At 42.5% G+C, this 20,856-nt stretch overlaps 1 gene segment (V, D, J or C); it reads left to right on the top strand.

Moving 5' to 3' along the window:
- The first annotated feature begins 17,787 nt into the window (after positions 1–17,787).
- On the top strand, positions 17,788–18,228 carry LOC101551985 (immunoglobulin heavy variable 1-69-like). The segment is given in 2 exon segments: positions 17,788–17,833; positions 17,912–18,228. Coding segments are annotated over 2 exon segments (363 nt in total).
- Positions 18,229–20,856: the final 2,628 nt, after the last annotated feature.

Genomic DNA, 20,856 nt, shown 5'->3' with positions numbered 1-20,856 from the left:
GCACTGAATAAAATCAAAACACTGATCCTAGTAGCTAGAATGCTCATTGACTGCCAACAATAATATCATCTGAGAAACATACATCAATGATGATTAATCATTCACTTGCTGTGCCCTGTGCATGCTGGGAACCAGGAAATTAGGTCATCAATTCCTTCTCACTCTGCACCATGAGACTTGGTGCAGCCTGGGGGTTCCCTGAAACTCTCCTGTGTAGCCACTGGATTCACAGTCAGTGACTACTGGATGAACTGGGTCCGCCAGGCTACAGGGAAGGGCCTAGAGTGGATTTCAGAGATCCATGGTAGTACTGGTAATAAAAACTATGCTGACTCTGTGAAGGGCCGATTCACCATCTCCAGAGACAATAGCAAGAACACGCTCTATCTGCAAATGAGCAGCCTGAGGGAGGAGGACAGGGCTCTGTACTACTGTGCAAGACACAGTGAGGGAAAGGCACTGTGGGCCCAGAAAAAACCACCTGCAGGAGGAAGCAGGGTTAGCTTCAGGGGCCCATGCCCCCAGGAGGCTCTGAGGACTCACCCCTGAGGAAACGTGGCTCATGACCAGATGAATCATCTTCCTGTGGAGATCAGGACTGACCAGCCCCTCAGCTCTAAGATAACTCCACTAGATCCATGTCCTCTTGGTTGTGCCTCTGAGTCCTCCATCCCCACAGTGGGCAGGAAGGAGTTTTCTACATTCTTTCCCTCCTGATGGAAATTTCCAGTAGTGGGGCCATGACTTCCCTGGGGCCTGGGCTGCACATGATCCTCTTATAAAAATTAAATTCACCTTGAAAACCTTTTCAGCATCACCCTGTGGAGAGTCACTTCACCAAAGTGAATCAATGGCATCCACTCAGCTGTGTGCTGGGCTCCTTCCTTCTGCTCTCAGACACACTCTCTCCCACTGACCTCTACCCTCTGACCCTTACCCAGGTAACTCATACCTGGTCTATCTACACCTGGGAGTCCTGTTCTATAGTATGAGGGACAAAAGTCAACTCATCTGATGGAACATTCATGGTGTCCCATTCCCTCTACACCCTTCAGCCATTGTAGTGGAGAAATCCCTCCTCAGTGAGACAAGAGGCAGATCCCACAGGAACCCTCATGCATCCTCAGGGAGTCTTAGGGCCACCACAGCAGCCCTGGATGAGTCCTGACACGGACTTCCAGCTCCCACAGGGAGACGCCCTGAGCCTTGGAACCAGCTGCCTCTCTTCAGGGAGCCTGACTCTCCCTGGGTTCCTCACACTATCTCCCACAGTCATGCATGGCTGTGAGCTCAGACCTCAGACTTCTCAGTGCTCTGTAGACTGTGCCCAGAGGAGACTTCATGGTGCCTCTCAGGGTCACTGGGTGTCACAGACACTGTGGGAACCTCAAATCCCACCTGGGGTCCTTTGTCCCCTTGTCCTTGTTCTGGGCCCTGTATCACCTGCTCAGGTGTCAGAGCCTATAAAGTCCTTCTCTGAGGCTGAGTCTTCTCCACTCAGCCTCACACCTGATAGGTGGAAGTAGGAGTGGAGTCGTGCCGTGTGGAAGGACATGGAATTGTTTGTGGCCATCGCTGTCCTCCCCCTCACACATGGCCCTCATCTACAGGACCGCCATGAGAAAGGGATTCTGACTCCTGAGGAATACTTGGGTCACCAAAAAGGGCTAAAAAGGAGCCAGATGGAAGAGATACACAGGACAAAGAGTGAGGAAGGACCCAGAGCATCGATGGTCTTTCTGAGCCCCCACTCTCCCGGCACCCCCAGATACACCGCAGCCCAGAGCCCAGGGACCTTCCTTATACTGAGGCTCCATACAGCGACCATTGCAGATCTGACTCTTAATGAATTTCTCACTGTGATTTCACTCAATGTCCTGTCTGCCCTCCCAAGACAGAGAAACTTGTGGATTAGAATCTACATTATTCTCTCCCCTCACATGGTGACACCACTGGGCAGCTCGCCTGTTCTGGTGACCTTCCACATCACCTCTTTAAAATTAAAGTCACCATTAGTTCTTCATTTTGGGAACTCGAATATCAATAATAAAGACTAATGCTGAAGGTATATTTCTTATTAGAAAGTACACTATTGGTCATGATGGCAAATAGCTAATTTTGAATAAAGCCAATGGATACATAATCATTATGAAAAACAGTACTATTCTAATATGAGCAATCTGTGTTTCCTTTAGTTTGGGGGCCACCCCTGGGGGTACTCTGTGTTTACTTCCTGCCTGCGTCCTGGTCTCCCCTGTAGTGCTCAGGTATCAGGCTAGTGGTGCTGGAAAATGAAGTTGTGCGAAGATGCTCCCATTCCATTAATCCTTCCCACCTTGCTGTAACAAACAAAATTTTAAGAGTATTTCTGTCATTCCCCTGACCCTGAAAGAGCCTTCAATGTGGCACCGTTAGGAAGGCCTAGTGGAGAGAGCTTCTAAAATCTCAGGGATAGGACAAATAGAGAAGTTACTGAGCCCCCTCGAGAAATCGATGAACAATGGGATTTCGTGATAGTGATCGTGATCTGTCATTCCAGGAGTGTCTAACAATGACAAATATGAAATGAATGTTGTAAATTATCTTTCATTAACAATTTGCTTCTCTTACTGATTCTAATGTAAGTAATTATGAGCCAGAACATTTTATTTACTCTACATCTGAAAGAGAGAAACAGCCACAAAATGAGTTAAGAAGGTTAGGGAAAAATATATCTCATTTATTAATATATGTTAGATATAACTCAATTATTAATAACTGCAGTAAACATTGGCGGTTGAAAACAAGATTTCATAAATTTAATAAAATGCCCTGTTGGTCTTGGGGAAGCATTTTAGGAAATATTCCCAACATTCCCCAGGCACTCTAGCATCCTTCCTGAGGCATGGGGGTCCCGGCTCCCCTGGAAACTGCTGACTGTGGAGAATACAGCCAGCACAGGTGGGTCAGGTGTGTGAGGATTCACTGTCCCGGCCCTGCAGGAGCTCTGGGACAGGACACCTGGGGACAGACACAGAGAGTGACGTGCTTGTATACAAGAGTGTTTATGAATCCTATAGCCATCTGGTACCTGAGGTGGAACATCATCTGTTTCAATCCTCACGTTGACTGAGTTGGTGTTTATGTGTCTTTGTGTCTATCTTAGCAGAATTTTGTAGACCCTTTTATGTGTGTAGATTACTTATGATCCTTAATCTTCACTTTTTTAAACATTAAATTTTATAACATATTTTCTGTACACTTAGCTTGAACTCAACCCTCTGGTTTTCCATGGAATTAGGGGTTACACCTATGTGACAGAGTCTGTGTGTAGATCCCATGCATTTGAGAGGGTGTGGAGGGCCATGCCTGGTGCTACTTGGTGCCAGCACACTTGTGCCCTTGTAAAATGTGTGAGTCTGAACCTAAGGCCAGGTTTCCAGGCCCAATAGTTTGTGGGTTGAGGACTCTCCATTAGCTACTCTCCATTACTAATGTAATGCTTTTGAAAGGGTACTGCAGAGTTCAGCTTAAGGTATAATAATTGAGAAAATGATTAGCCAACTTCTTTCCAAATTTCTTGGAAGATCAAGCTATATTAAGTTCAGTAAACAAGGAAGTTAAAACCTGTTGTGGGGCCCAAAAGCAGGCTCTCCAGCGGCCATGACAACCTGCAGCTAACATTAGGTCTCAAGTAGGCCTCAGCTTCTGTTTCCCCAGAGCAGGACTTGCAGCTTCTGGTAAACTCCCAGTTGAGTCATTTGCCAAGATAAGGAATTGGGCAGTTGGGTCTGGCCGGTCATGAAGGGTCACTGTACCCTCCTTAGAAACTGTTGCTAACCATTGCCTAAATGTTGACCACCATTGTAATAGGCCAATGATAAAAATAGATCAGTATAAATTGTTTCTTAACAATTAACCCCTATATAAAGTGCTTGTAATTTGGAGTTGGGGTCCTTGTCAAGACTCCCCTGTTTTGGATGAGACTTGGACCCTAGCTCAAGCTAGTGCTGGCTCAGGCTAGTAATAAAATCCCTTTGCTTTTGCATTATCATGTGTGAAACTGGGTCTTTCCGCAATTGGGGATCTAAGACTCGGGCACAACACTGTGAGATATGACTATAAGGAAAGAATATAAGTGTGTATTTTAAGTAAGAAGAATGATGGGTGGAGATATCATTGGCGAAAAAAGGGAAAGGAATCCTGTTAGATTGAAACTGGTTTTGTAGAATAGGACAGAGTGACTTTAAAGAAATGCGTAAGTTTGAGGTGGTATTTTCAGAAAGAAATTGTGATTAAAAACTATATTATTACAAAAAAAAAAAAAAAAAAAGAAGGGGGCTGGAGTGATAGCACAGCGGGTAGGCGTTTGCCTTCCACGCGAGCGACCCAGGTTCGAATCCCAGCATCCCATATGGTCCCCTGAGCACCGCCAGGGGTGATTCCTGAGTGCAGAGCCAGGAGTAACCCCTGTGCATCGCTGGGTGTGACCCAAAAAGCAAAAAAAAAAAAAAAAAAAAAAAACTATATTATTACAAAAACTCTTTAAATTGTATCTGCAGAATTGTTCTAGTATCCAGACTTCTATTACAGTGCTCTTAGACAACTGGAAATCGAGGTTTTCAACATGGAACTAAAAAAGGCTAGATAAGATGTTGTTAAACTGTGTGTTCTGTCTCTGCAGAGCTTGATGATTCTTTTGGTTTCAATTGGACCCATAGCAAATGGGCATTGGTCACATTTTCCTAGAATTCCACAATGTGCCAATATTTTGTTAATCAACCATTGGAAGTCATAAGGGCACAATACCCCAAAGTCAAAATTATTCACTCTATGGATGATATTCTAATCACTGCTGCACCTCAGACCAATTTCCAGAAGGTATATGAAGCTGTAATTTATGAATTAGAGTATTGAGGTTTAAAAATATTACAGGACAGGCAAGCTATTACTGAAAAGGCAAATCATTCACTTAAAGAAATGTAACTTAAACAAAATGGGGGAATATATAATACTGGTAAAAATTTTTAAATTTAATTGCATGGCAAAAAAATTTAAATTTAATTTTATGAAACTTGAGCTGCTGAATTACATCGGGCCAGTCACAAAATTCAAGAGAAGGATAGAACTCCCCATGATTTGAGGGAAAGTCCCTCTGAGAATTACAGAATGGCACAATATAAGGATCCCGTAACTCATGAATGGGCCTCTGTGAATGTCATACTAATGGGAAGAGACTTTGTTTTTGTTTCCTCCCATAAAGAAAAATTTTGGTGCAATTCAAAAAAAGGCTCAAACCTATCAACAATGCAGTTGATAACAGGACGACAGTAATATAGTGATACAGTGATAGTGTCTTGTGACACAACATCCATATATTGATCGCCATTGAATTGCCATTTCAGGCTTCTTTTTATTCCTCTCTTGTCCTTCTGAATAGCATAACTTTTAGGACTCCAGTCTAAAATTTTAACAGAATCATCAATATAAATGTTTACAACCGGTCCACTAAAATTTTGCTATCAATGTTGTTATCAATGTCGTTATGTTAATTGTCCAGTGACAATTAACATAAAATACTGGGCTAGTATTCCTAATCCCCTTTATTAAGGGGCATGTCCTGGCAGAAGGAAGTGATACCTGTTTATAATAATAAAACTTGGGTGTCTAACCTGTATAATAATCGTGGGCCACTAAAACCTGAGGAAGAAGGAACAGTTTTTTTTTTTTCTGAATATGAGACAGAAATTGAGGGAATACCTGTTTGCATTGGACCAGGAAATGATTTTCAGCAATTGACTAATCAGATCTGGCTGACATCATATTTCCTCAATAATAAGCTTGGGTAATGTAGACTTTTAATGCTTTCAGCCACAGGCTTCAGCACTGTTGGTTTGGATACTAATATATCCATTCAAAATATACCTCCATGGGAACTGGAGGCAGTACAAGACTTATATTATTGGGCCTCTTGGCAAAATTGTAGTGGATCGGTTGCAAACATTTATATTGATGATTCTGTTAAAATTTTAGACTGGAGTCCTAAAAGTTATACTATTCAGAAGGACAAAAGAGGAATAAAAAGAAGCCTGAAATGGCAATTCAATGGCGATCAAAATATAGATGTTGTGTCACAAGACACTATCACTGTATCACTATATCACTGTCGTCCTGTTTATAGATTTACTTGAGCAGGTGCCTGTAACATCTCCATTCGTCCCAGCCCTGTGATTTTAGCAGCCTCTCCTTACTCGTCTTCCCAATAAGGCTGTATTGGAGGCTCTTTCAGGGTCAGAGGAATGAGGACCGTAATTTGTTACTGTTTTTGGCATATGGAATACACCACGGGTAGCATCCCAGGCTCTGCCTTGTGGGCAGGATACTCTCGGTAGCTGGCTAGAGGCGCACTCTTCCAGGAGCTTTGTTTTATAGTCTCTGGATCTTGGCCATTGATGAGATTACATGACAATAAAATGGTAGATATAGTTTAAAAACTTAGGGAACTGGAGCTTCACCAAGAATACTTTACCTAGTAGACTCTCATTCACATTTGAAAGAAAGATACAATAATTGATGGATAAACAACAGCTCAGAACTTCCTAGACTCAAAAACAATATTGAAGAAAAACTCAAGAAGTTTACTGTAAGGCAACACAAACACAATAATCCTCTGAGGAATGATGGGTCCAAACCCCAAGATAATAATCTTTCTCAATGACAAGGTCTAAATACACCAATTAAGAAGCAGAGGGTGGCAAATGGATTGAAAAATTGAATACAACATTCTATTGACTACAAGAAACACATTTGAGTAGTGGGAAAAAACACAGACTCAAAGTCAAATGCTGGAAAATAATTCTTCAAGAAAACTTCTTCAAAAAGACTCAGTTGGCCATATTAGTATCCACCAACATTGATTCCAGACTGAAAAATTTTACAAGAGGCAGTGAAGGTCATTTCTTAATAATCAAGGGATACATGCATCAGGAAGAAGTTACGCTGCTAAATATATGCACGCAATTAAGGACTATTAAAATATTTAATTCCACTGCTATTAGACTTCTTGGAGGACATTGGTAGCAGCACAATACTAATTGGGGACTTAAACACTGTTTTGTCACACCTTCATAAATCAAAAAGACTAAAATTCAGAAGGAGGAAATAAAAGAGAAGGGACTAGTAGATATATGTAGGACTTTTTATTCCCCAAAAGCCAAATACATAATCTGCTCTAGTGCACATGGGACATGTTCTGAGATAGACAATGTGTGGGGACATAAAACACCTGCATAAAATTAGAGAATAGAAATTGTATCAATAATCTTTTGAGATCGAGATGCACTAAATATAGAAATGAATCACACACAGAAATGGATAATCAGGCAAAACAAAAACCCAGAAATTGAACAGCTCTCTACAAAATGAAAACTGGGCAGAGAGGAAATCAAAGGATTCCTGGAAACAAACATGAATGAATTCATGAGCTACCAGAACTTGTGGGACACAGCAAAAGCAGTATTTAAAGGACAGTTCATAGCTTTGGAAGCATACATAAATTAATTGACTTCAAAGCTTAAGATCTTGGAAAATGATCCAAAAAGGAGCACAGACAAGGAAAGATGATGGAATCATAAATCTTAGATCAGTAATCAATGAGCTGGAATCCAAAAAAAAAAAATTCAAAAGATCAATGAAACCAAGAGCAGTACTTTGAAATAACAAATGAGATCAATAAATCACTAGCAAGATTCACAAACGAAGAGAGAGGGAACTCCAATAAAGCAAATCAGAAATGAAAGAGGGGACACCACAACAGAAGCCAACGAGATTCAAAGGATCATCAGAGATTCCTTCGAGAATGTTCCACAAAACAAGTGAACCATGAAGAAATGGATAAATCCCTGGATTCCTATAACCTCCCTAGGCTGAACTAAAAAGAGATTTGCAATACCTGAACACACCTATCACTATTGAAGAAATTGAAATGGTAATCAAAAGTCTTCCCTGAAACAAAAGCCCAGATCTAGATGGATTCAAACCTTTAAAGAGGATCTACAGTCAATCTCAAGTTTTAAAATTGAAGAATCAGAAACAATCCCTAATAGTTTCAAACAGGAAAATATGTCCCTAACACCGAAAAACAGAGACACCAAAGAAAAACAAAATTACAGATGATATCCCTGATGAACACAGATGCAAAGATCCTCAACAAAATTCTAGCAAATAGAATCCAATAATTAATCAAAACCATCCTGTATCATGACCAAGTAGGATTCATTTCAGAAAGCAAGGATGGTTTAACATCCCCAAGTCAATTAACATAATGCACATGTAAATAAAAGAAAATATTATAACCTTATGGTCATATCGATAAATGAAGAGGAAGCATTTGATAATATCTAACAGCCAATCATGATGAAACTTACAAAAATGGGAGTTGAACGAATGTTCCTTACTACAGTCAAAGCCATCGACCACAAACATGAAACAAGCGCTATCTATGACCAATGGGGAAAAACTGAAAGCCTTTCCTCTAAGATCAGGCACAAGACAAAAAGGTTCCTGCTCTCACCAGTCCTATTTAGTAAAGTACTGGAAGTACTTGCCATAGCATTTAGACAAGAAAAAGATATAAAGGGTAATCAAATAAGAATGGACAAAACCAAGCTTTTAGTATTTGCAGATGACATGATACTAAGAAAATCCTACTGTACAAAAAAAAAAAACACCTAAATATAAGGAGAAGCAGAAAGAGCAAGTGGGGGAGGGAATAGGATGCGGGGTCTGACTGAGACCACAGCTGGGTCACTGGGAGCAGAAGTCCCTCGGATGCTGTCCTGCCAGACCTTTACACTCTGGCAGTGAGACAGCTCCTGAGTGCATGTGAGCATTGAACAAACGGTTCCAGACCATTCTAGGTCTCCTGCACCTTGGTATTGGCTACTCCGTTTGATCTCTCTCTCTCTCTGTCCCTCTCTCTGTCTCCTTTTCTTACTCTCTCTCTTACTCTCCCTCTGTCCCCACAATCCTCCTGATCTTCCCTAGCTTCTGTTTCCTTTGGGCACTTGAACGTCTCTGAGGAGCAGAGACAGGGGGCCAGAGAATCCAGGACTCAGGTGAGGCATCATCTCTCCTTTGTGTTTTCTCCTTTTCTCACCACTTTGTTTTCTCCAAATACCCTATCCTTCTACACAGGCCACTGTTCTGCTGTGGCTTTCCAGAAGGCACCAGACATGTCCCTGCAAACACCTCTCCACTGCTGTCTGTCCTCATGGGCCAGGTCTCTTGTTTCCAAAACAAGGACAAAGTGCCTCTGAGTTCATGCAGTTGTCTCCCTGATCTCCATTATGTCGTCTTATTTCCACTGCCCTTTCTCACTAAGCAATTCCTGTTTTCTGAGAGCTCCTCAGCACGTTTCCTGTGCTGGAGGAAGAGGTCTGGCTCTGACAGGGCCCCAGGACAGGCCTGAGTATCTGAGCCATAGTCAGCACCTCCTCCCCAGGAGAGCACACACCAGCCTACTCTAAGCCCCCTCATTCCTTTACAGAGGCCCCCCCATGCAAATCTACACTCAGGACCCAAAATTAAAACAATGTTCACACTCACCCCAACTCGGGCTCCCTGTCCTCTTGACACAGTGTCTGAGATCATGGACCTCGTGGGCAGGAACATCTCTGAGCCTGTCAATCACTGTGGGTCTCTGTCTCCAGGTGTCCTGTCCTAGATACATCTGAAGGAGTCAGGACCAAGCCTGGTGATGCCCTCGCAGATTCTGTCCCTCACCTGTTCAGTCTCTGGATTCTCTATAACCAACTATCATGTACACTGGGTCCGCCAGGCCCCTGAAAAGGGGCTGGATTAGGGTGGTATGATGTGGAATAATGGAGTCACAAAATATAATCCAAGTCTTAAGTCTCCACTCAGCATCACAAGAGACACTTCCAAAAACCGAGTTTACTTAAAACTCAGTAGCTCAGTAACTGAGGACACAGCTGTGTATTATTGTGCAAGAGAGCAACATACACAGGGAGGACAACTCACTGTGAGCCCAGACACAAACCTCCTGAGACGGGGAGCTGCAAAGCTGCATGTGACCAGCAGGGGACACTCTGATCCCAGGACTCCAGGGCTGTGCTCCAGGAGCAGGTGGGGAGGGGCCTGTAAGGGTTACATTCTTTTCTTTCTTCGTTCTTTTTAACAATTTTTATTTTTATGGACGATCCTCAAAAAACTAGAGGTTGAGCTCCCATTTGACCCAGCAATACCACTGCTGGGAATATATCCCAGAAAAGCCAAAAAGTATAGTCGAAGTGACATCTGCACTTATATGTTCATCGCAGCACTGTTTATAATAGCCAGAATCTGGAAAAAACCCGAGTGCCCTAGAACAGATGACTGGTTGAAGAAACTCTGGTACATCTATACAATGGAATACTATGCAGCTGTTAGAAAAAATGAGGTCATGACGTTTGCATATAAGTGGATCAGCATGGAAAGTATCATGCTAAGTGAAATGAGTCAGAAAGAGAGAGACAGACATAGAAAGATTGCGCTCATCTGTGGAATATAGAATAATAGACTAGGAGTCTAACACCCAAGAATAGTAGAAATAAGTACTAGGAGGTTGACTTCATGGCTTGGAGGCTGGTCTCTCATTCTGGGTAACTCAGGGAAGGGACCATCAAGTAAAATGTGGTCGGAGGTCATGTGGGGGAAGGGTGATGCGGGCCGAATATAGACTAGAGACTGAACATAATGGCCACTCAACACCTTTATTGCAAACCACAACACCTAATCAGAGAGAGAGAATAAGAGGGAAGACCCTGCCATAGTGGCAGTGTGGGGTGGGGGGAGACAGGACTGGGGAGGGTGGGAGGGATGTTGGGTTTACTGGTGGTGGAGAATGGGCACTGGTGAAGGGATGGGTTATCGAACTTTGTATGGGGGAAACATGAGCACAAAAATGTATAAATCTGTAATTGTAAAATAAATAAAAAAATAAATAATAAAATAAACATAAGTTGTGATTTAAAAAAATTATTTTTATGATATTATTATTAGATCACTGTGAGATAAATCTTTCCAAAGACGTTCATAATTAAGTTTCAGTCATACAGTGTTCTAATCCCCACCCCTCCACCAGAGTACATTTCCAGTTTCCCCCCTATCACTTCCCGACCCCCCACCCTTTGCCCATCTGCCTCTATTGAAGCACTTTTCTTCTCTCTTTCTCTTTCTCTTTCAGTTTCTCTCTCTCTCTCTCTCTCTCTCACACACACTCTCTCTCTCTGAGTTAGGGTTTGCAGTACAGATACTGAATATTCTCCATTCTTTTACAACTCTTTTTTTGCTTTTTCTGGAATCACTTTTTAAAAAAAAAAATTAATAAACCAAATATACAGATTTTAATTATTACTTTCTCTTCTAGTACAAAACTGATTATTCCACTTTCTGTTCAGAGTCCTTTAAAGACTATTATATCGCATTTGGTAAATTGTTATCAGTTTTCCTTCCGAATAAGATCGTTGCTTTTCACATAAAGGAGAGATTTCCCCCATTACCTTTTTTATTGTCATTGGGGGAATACGTCTGAGTGTTGATGCTTGTGAGTCACAAACTCCCTGCACTTCTCCCTGCACCAAATCCCCACAGACCCCCACACTCTGCTGTGGCCCCTGTGCTCGGCCTCTTCTTCCCAGTGATCTGAGCCCTCACTGACTCCTCTAGGGAACCCCAGAGTGTGGTTAGGATGCAGGGGCAGTTATCATTGCAGCCTGTCCATCCTGACACTTTGTTCTCTGTGTACCACAGATGAATGAGATTGTCTGAATTTGTCCTTCTCCCTCTGACAAACTTCACTTTATCTGATATTCTCTGGTTCCATCTATGGTGCAGAAAAGACTAGTATTTTGTCTTTTCTTATAACTGCATAGTATCCCATTGTGTACATATACCACAGTTCCTTATCCATAAAATTGTCATTAAGCATTAGAATTGTTTCCATGACCTGGAAACTATTCTAAATGCTAGAACTGACATATGTTTACATGTATTTTCTCTAATGATTGCTTTCATGCTTGGGTGAAGTTATCAAAAATAGAATCACTTACAACTTGGAAATTCAATTTTCACTCTTTAGAGAAATCTCATAGTATTTTCCATAGATAGTTTCCCACAAACACAGAAACAGTGTTTCTTTGGCAACCTTCCAATACTGGCTGTTTCCAGTATTTTCCAAAAAGCTATTCTCATTGGGGAGAGATGGTCTTCATTGTACTTTATATTAACATTTCTCGAATAGGAAGTGTCCATAAAAGACTTCTCATATGCCTATAGCCCATATTAATGTTGCTCTTGGAAATAATCTGTTTCTTTCCCCCACCATTTTATGTTTTTTATCAAGTGTCATGGAGAGACTGGACGAGGTTTTCCTCTGTGTGCTTTAAGGATTCTGCAGTCAAAGCTGGACTATAAATCTACAATGAATTCTGTGTCTGGTGTGAGATATGGATTCAGTTCTATATTCTGTTGTTCTTTTTTTATTTGGTGTTTTCCCAACACCATTTGTTGAAGAGATTTCCCTTACTTCACTTCACTGGATAAAATCCTTTCCGAAAGATTCACCGTAAAACATCTAAGGATTTATTCTGGGCTCTCAATTGTATACAGTTGTACTGAGAGTTTTTATTTCTGAATATCACGTGTTAATTTCAATAACTTTATTATTTAAATCCTGTTCCCCAGGGGATTTCACAGGTCTCAGTTAGGCTCTGTGGCACCAGAACCCACAGTTATTCCTGCTGATCTACCTCTGGCACTCCCAGGCCCACTGAGAAAACACCATAGGCTTTGTGGCTGCCAGAAGTTACTAGAATCACAGCCCTAGCTGAACAGAGTGAGGAACTTGACCTAGTCCATGCACAGACCACCAGGCATTTACACCCTTAGCTCCCACAGATAACCTTCAATAATGAAAACATAATTATATTGTTTTAATGGACGTGGACTGAATGCAGGGAAGGACAAAATAACATCCGATGATCTGTGGGTGTGTGGAGAGCAACAATCCTCTTAGTGCTCTTTGACCTGAAGAAAACACTGACAGGAAGACTCAGGAATCTTAGTGAGAGAAGGGAGGAAACAATGATCATTGTCCCTAAACAGAACTGAATGAGAGAAAGAACAGACTCCACAATTGAATGAGGAAACACAGACAGAACTGAACGCTTTGGTTGTGTGTTGTGTGTGCATCTTGGCTACTGTACTTGGTGCTGCCATGAACAAGCATATGATCATCTCCATTAGTTAATGTTTTTGGGTTTCCAGGAGACACATAAAGTACCCTGGGCTCTTCTTAGTCTGAAGGGGAAGTGCTGATCCCTGGTGACTCTCTGAAAAGGCAGTGGGGAGTGAGGCTAGAGTCAAGTTTGTTTTGCCTTGTGCTTGTGGAAGGAGGGACCACATCCTAGGACCTTGCTGTGTGCACAGAGGCTGAGTGAGGCCCTGTGCTGTGAAGACATGTGAGGTGTGTCCCGACTCTGAATCTGCAATGGCCCACCCACATTGATCACTATTCCACCTGAGGACTCACCGACTCTCTCAGTTGTTTGTGCACCCAACATTGAAGGTGACTTTTTGTTTGTGATTTTGGTCAGCCCGTCACAAAAGTTATGTCTTGCAACCAGGCATTTTCACTTGACTGAGTCCAAACACATGGTTCTCTGTCTTCTCATTTCAATTTTCCTCCCATAAACTAATTATTTTGGGATCTATGTGAAGCCAAAGTTTTCACCCATTTCATGCTTTTAGCTTTCAGTCTATCTGTTTTAAATGGCTCAGTCAATGTAAATGAAACCATGACCAGCATCAAAACGCAACCAGAAAAACTGAGGAAAATATTTGCCCACTTCATCTGATGTAGGATTAAAACTCATATAAGGAACTTGTAGAACTTAACAACAAAAAAATCCATTTTAAGATGAGGATTTTAAACAAATAATCCTTACATTAGATGATGATGCAGAGAACTGTGTAAATAAATTATCCTTGTCTATTGTCAGCAAGGGCTGGAGCGATAGCACAGCGGTAGGGCGTTCGCCTTTCACGTGGGCGACCCATGTTCGATTCCTCCGCCCGTCTCTGAGAGCCCAGCAAGCTACCAAGAGTATTGAGCCCGCCCGGCAGAGCCTGGCAAGCTACCAGGGTGTATTGAATATGCCAAAAACAGTAACAATAAGTCTCACAATGAGAGACGTTACTGGTGCCCGCTCGAACAAACTGATGAGAAACGGGATGACAGTGATTACAGCGATTTGTCAGAAAAATGCAAATTAAAACAATTATGAGTTATCCCCTCATACCAGGGAGAACGGCACAAATCTCAAAGAATCAAAACATTCTGTGTTAGCATAGATGTTCAGGAAATGCAATCCTCATTCACTGCTGGTGGGAATAGCAACAGGATTGATCCTTGAAAATAACTTGGATACTGCTTAATATACTATGAATTAAGCTTCCATATGACCCAGAAATTTCTTCTTGGCATTTACCCCAAAGAACCCAAAACACTAATTTGGAAATATATTTGCAGGCCCATATTTACTGCATCACAATGTTGTATTAATAATAGTCAAATCTGAAGCAATACGGATGACTGATAATAGTTAATTCGATGAAATATAGTACATCTACACATTAAATACTATGCCGCTACCAGGAATAGTGAAATCCTGAAATTTGCTTATAAATGGAAGAATATGGAGAGTATCAGGCTGAGTGAAATGAGTCAGAAGGAGAGGGAGAGAAATAAAATAATAGCACACTTCTGTAGGATTTAAACTTTTGTATGAGATTAATAGTCTGTACCAGGAAACACAGGGGCCAGTAGAACTGGTCAATGGTTGGAAGCTTCATACAAGTGCGTGGGGCAAAGGACAGCGAAGGACCAGTATGACAGGAGTAGTTAGATATGATCACTCTGGACAAGAACTGAGTGTTGAAACTAGGAAAACGGATATACATGATAAATTTTCAGTGTCTGTATTGCAATCCATAGACCCCCACAGGTGAGAGAGAAAGAGGAGAGGAGAGGAGAGAGAGAGAGAGAGAGAGAGAGAGAGAGAGAGAGAGAGAGAGAGAGAGAACACATATAGGATTCTAGGGATCAATAAAGGAGGATGGCTCATATGATGAGGATAACATTCTGTATATGGGTTGTCTTAGTCTGTCAATCCTGTGCCATCTCTCTCTCCCCCTCTCTCTCCCCCTCTCTCTCTCCTTGCATTTCTGCAAGTAAATTTCTTTAGATAAAGACTGTTGCATGAACGTTGGTGCAATCGGAGGCTCTGAGATAGGAACGCGGAAGAAATGCATTGATTGGAGGATTAAGGCTGGCTCTGGCTCTTAGCAAAGGCAGAGGGCCTCGTGGACCTCCTTTTATTGATCATGGTACCTCCAAAGGGCGCAATACATTGACGTCATCAAATGGCACCAAAAGATGTTACAGAGAGAACATTGAGGCATTATTCTATTGTATCTATAGGCCAGTGATCTAGGCCTCGGGAAAGAAGATACAAAACCAAAACAGAAACCTTCCTTGGGCTGAAAGCACTCGGATTACATCCCAAAGACCAGGCTGGGCTGCCACAGGAAATCTACATGTCAATTACAAGCTAGGCAGCACCTGAAATTTACATCCCAAAGACTAGGCTAGGGCCAGAGACTGGAATCTACAATGTCAAGTCAGGTCTGGCTAGCACCTCTAAGATCTGCATGTCAAAACTGCCTCTGAAATTATTTCCAGAAGGCAGCCAAAAAGGGGAAAATATTCCTGTCTGCTGTACAGTGTCCCCAACAAAAGACTATTTTACTTTTCTCTCCATCTCCCCTTTCCTAGTATTCACAGAGAGGCAGAAAATGTGTCTCTGACTTTCAACTGTTCAGGTTCTCATGTGTGCTGGGTGGGAAGATGCTTCCGGATTTTAACATGTCTGACCGGAAATCAGAACTCAAGCGTTTTCCCATTTGGAGAAGCCCATGTGCTCTCTTGAACATCGCTCTCTCTTTCTCTCCCCTTGCATTCATTACTCTAGGTAAATTTCTTTAAATAATACTATTGTGTATCATTGAAAAAGTCAGAGCTTAAGTTATATGTGTTATAAAGTTTAATTCATTTTATACAATTAATTTCTTATTTACTTATATTTGTTCGACAAAGATTTCTGTATAATAAACTTGTTGACAGTAATGTTAGACTCATGCCTCATTTTAAAAAATGTATTCATCTCATTAGCAAATTTAATATTACTTTGTTTATATTGAAGTCTTTACTTAAATATTTAAATCCTCTTTTAGTTTGACAGTTTTCACTGTTTCGATTGAATAAATTAAGCATTTATTGTCTCAATTTTACATAATCTCAGCAGAGAACACTCAGAGTCACCTATTAATTTTTATATACATAAGTATTTAACTTGCCAATATTTTTCAAGGACGCATCATCCAGGGAAATCCCCGAGCACAGAACCGGGACCAAACAAAAGACCCATAAAAGAATATGACTGATGAACAAGGCTTCTGAGGTAAAGTGTCAGGATTCAATCCTGTGTTAGAGATGACAAGAGGTTAAAGCCCCTGCAAGCCCAGAGGCTGTCCCTGCAGGGTGGGGACCAGACTGCAGGGGGCACCAAATCCTAAGAACAGGAAGCTGGAAGCTGTGACATGGGTGCAGAGATGAATGCAGGGAAGGGTGATGGGTGCTGAATGTAGACTAGAGACCAAACACAATGGCCGCTCAACACCTTTACTGCAGACCACAACACCTAATTAGAGAGAGAGAACAAAAGGGCTTGTCTGCAGTGAGTGTGAGACACACAGTGGCAGGGTGGGGTGGGAGGAGATGGGACTGAGGAGGTGGGAGGGATGCTGGGTTTACTGGTGGTGGAGAATGGGCACTGGTGAAGGGATGGGTTCTCAAACTTTGTATGAGGGAAACATGAGCACAAAAACGTATAAATCTGTAACTGTACCCTCACGGTGATTCACTAATTAAAAATAAATAAATTAAAAAAAACAAAAAGACAGGAATACTGTATGACTGAACTCTAATCACGAAGAGCTATATAATGGTCTATCTCACAGTGATTTAATAAAGTAATAATAATGATGATAATAATATACTATTTTTTAAACTCAGAAAACTAAATTTTGCTTTGCTGAGAAAATAAAAATTAAAAAAAGTATAGGAAACAGAAAGTTAAATGAGCATAGTTATCCTTTTCGGAGGAACATTTATCATATTGATAAGGCAGCAAATCCTGTATGCAGGTGTTGTTTCTGTACTTCTTAATATCTCCAATGGAAACCACTGGAGCATAGGATGGTTTTGTCATCTCCCTGTAATATCCCTTGGGGAGTTCCAAGATCCCAGAAATAATCTCAGAGCCCAGGTGTGTTCATTTGTCTCCGGGCCATACAAATGTGGGGGGCCGTAAGGGGTAGGTCCTGAAAGGGCTTGGCCCTCCAGAGTGGGAACACTGTGTGCACAGAGTCCTGGGACAGGGCAGGTCTCATCTCCTCAAACAAGGATCAGAACGTGGACCTCTTCACTCCCGTTGAGGATGGACCCTGTGGCTTCCACCAGCCCCTTCTCAGGTTGGACCAGGTCTTCAGCTATGAATTCTACCTCCTCATGAATATGCAAATCACACGAGGGACACTGAGTTAAATACAGATGTGTCTGTGTCCTGACAACCTCACACAGCAGGCACACCCACACCTTCAGAAGCCCCTGAGTGCACGGTCCCCACCATGGACTGGACCTGGAGAATTCTCTTCCTGGTGGCAGTGGCTGCAGGTATGTGTCCCCATTCCTTGGGCTGAGGGAATGTGACCAGTCAAGTGGAGTCCACCCACTCCTGTCTGCTGTCCACAGGTGTGAACTCCCAGGTACAGCTGGTGCAGTCAGGGGCTGAGGTGGGAAAACCTGGTACATCAGTGAAGATCTCCTGCAAGGCGTCCGGATACACCTTTACTGACAACTGGATGAACTGGGTGCGGCAGGCCCCGGGACAAGGGCCCGAGTGGATGGGAAACATATACCCTAACTATGGTAGTACAAACTACGCACAGAAGTTCCAAGGCAGACTCACACTCACTGCAGACAAGTCCAAGGACACAGCCTACATGGAACTGAGCAGGCTGAGCACTGAGGACACGGCCGTGTATTACTGTGCGAGAGGCACAGTGTGACAACCACATCCTGAATGTGTCAGGAAACTAAGGGGAGGCAGCTTTACTGGGTGAGGAGATTACAGGGACGCTGATCCTTCTGACTTCCCTCACAGAGAGTCAGGTTCTGAGACACAGAATTGGGCTCACTTGGCCAGGCTCAAGATTTGAGGGAAAGGCTCAGGATCTCTCTTTGTCTTTAGAAAACAGCCAAGAGGAAGATGGCTTCTGTTGAGAACACCTGGTGTTATTATTATTCTCTTCTAGGATTTTGTGTGGAGCCCCCCAGAACATGGAAGTTAGGGCTGGTGTCACTGCAGGTACCTGAACAGAAGTTCTACCCATTTCAGACTCCCAATGTTACACATTTTGTTAGAAATTCTGTCTCTGCAAGAAATCCTTTTCTCTAAGATGAAATCCTGATGTTGGCCAGAGCACCTTCTGGAGTTTCTGTTGAGCCCTTCAACTTTGTACATCTTTGTATCTCTATATTGCTGAGGTCAAATCCTGCCACTAGACAAGGGACAGTGGAGGAGATGACCCTCTATGAAAGGGACCATGACCACATTTCTCCTATCACAAAATTGTAAGAAACGGTCAGGGTCAGGGGTTGTGACGTCCTGATGTTGGGGCATCTCAGCCCAGCTATGGGGAAGGTCATTACCCAAGCACAGACACACTGTCTGGTATGTGCCCAGGAGGGCTGGCAGTAGAATGGACCAGCAGACAGGATCTAGAGCGAGGCCTCAGGTGCTGCTCCCTCCACCCCAGGGTCATGCAGCCAAGCTGAGTTTACCTGGGGTCTGATCTCACCAATTGACCAATACTCCTGGGGAAATGTATGGTATTGAGTGAGACATAAATTTTGTGCATGCCTTATAATCTGGGAATAAAGGATCATAATTTATCACTTTATCTAAATTGATTTTGAAGACATATATACATGGACATATATTCATGCACAAACGTATAGACTAGATGAGTGGAAAAAAGTGATATATACATATATGTATATATGTATATAAACATATATATGTCTCCTATTAGTGTCCACTGGGAAGCCTCAGACAGAATGACTAAATGATGGGTTATCAGTCATGCAGATCACAGTATTACTGGACTATTTGTGCTTCCGTAGTTGGACTATGAGTTTTACCTCTTAATCTGAAGCAAAGATTCATACCAACACTTTGAAAACCATTACCAAATTTATCAAGATTATCAATTTACGAAAAAAAAACCCTTCCCTATGACCGGTAAAATGCTCATATCTGATGTGAGAATGCTTTCATTCCCTAACGTAGATGAAAATTTAACATATATAGAACAGAACAACCCTTCAATTCTTGAAGTCACAATAGGCACTTGTGGGCGAAACGTCCAAGTAAGGTCAATGCAGAGCACAGAAGCAGGGGCCCGACCTGAGACCAGCCTGGACTGCCAGTGTGAGCAAAGCAGAAAGGAGCAGACAGATTCTTGGACAGGGCAGTCCAGAAATCAAACCTTGATAATTGTTCTCAATGTACCCTTCCTGCCTTTGCACAAAGCAGGCGCCTAGACGGGGGTCCTTGGTGGCTGAACTGCTACCTACAGTTCTGGAGTGTCAGACTGTTCTCAATCTCCCTACTGTCCTCTGTGTATAGTGACAACTCCAAGTGACACTGGAAATGCCACGTTCTCAAATCACCAACCACTCTCCTAGTGCTACACACTTGCAATTGAATCCAGAAAGTCTAGGCCATTGGCCTGAAGATATTTTACTCATAAATTTCACTTATATGAGGAACACATGTAAAGAGTCCTAATCCTGTCTACCCTCTGTGGGCTTTACCGTGCTTGCTGAGTTGAAAATCACCCAAATTCTGCAATATAGAAAAAAAAAAACAGAGGATATCATGCTGAGTGAATCAGTCAGCAGAGAGGGAGAGATACAGATGATCTGTCTCATAATAGGGGGCTTAAAGGATACACAGCGAGGTAGCAACAAGGGCTAAGAGCAGCACGATAGGAGAACTGATCCACACAGTTGAGTGTCTGCGGGGAAGGGGCTTTGCCCTGACTTCAATCCCTGAATCCTCACAGAATCCTATTCCATGAACCTCAAGACTTGAACCTGTTTCAATCTCCCAGGCCCCACAACAAGTGCCAGGGACACAGAATGATTGTCCCAGCTGCACACAGACAGGGCACTGGGGCAGGAATTGCTCCCTGGTGAGCAGAAGTGTGGGTGAGTCTCCTAGCCTGACCCAGGTCTAACCACACACCTGTGTCCTGGGACAGACAGGAACCTCAGTTCCCCTCACTCAGTCCCTGGAGGAGACTTTCATTTCCTGTTCTGGGGAGGTCCAGGCTACACAGGCTCCTGTGTTCAACATTTCCACAAGGGACTCTTAGGTCACATTTGAAATAACAGGAATAAAGGAAATTGTTGCAGTAAGGTTTGGTTAGACAGTCTGAGGAATTAAGATATGCACGGGAAAGAAATGCTTTATGTGGCGGAGAGCAGCCTGTTAAGCCCCCTTTTATTAACTAGCTCGTTGTTTTAACCAAGATATTCAGCCACATAGGCAAAATATGCAAATTAACTTAGTCAATGGAAACAGTATCAAAGTCAGTTACATAACTGGAAGTATTGTCAGTTAAAGTAAC

Source organism: Sorex araneus, chromosome X (assembly GCF_027595985.1).
Source record: "Sorex araneus isolate mSorAra2 chromosome X, mSorAra2.pri, whole genome shotgun sequence".
NCBI classification, from domain to species: domain Eukaryota; kingdom Metazoa; phylum Chordata; class Mammalia; order Eulipotyphla; family Soricidae; genus Sorex; species Sorex araneus.
Note: the sequence above shows the minus strand (reverse complement) of the source record. Positions and strands in the feature narration are given on the sequence as shown.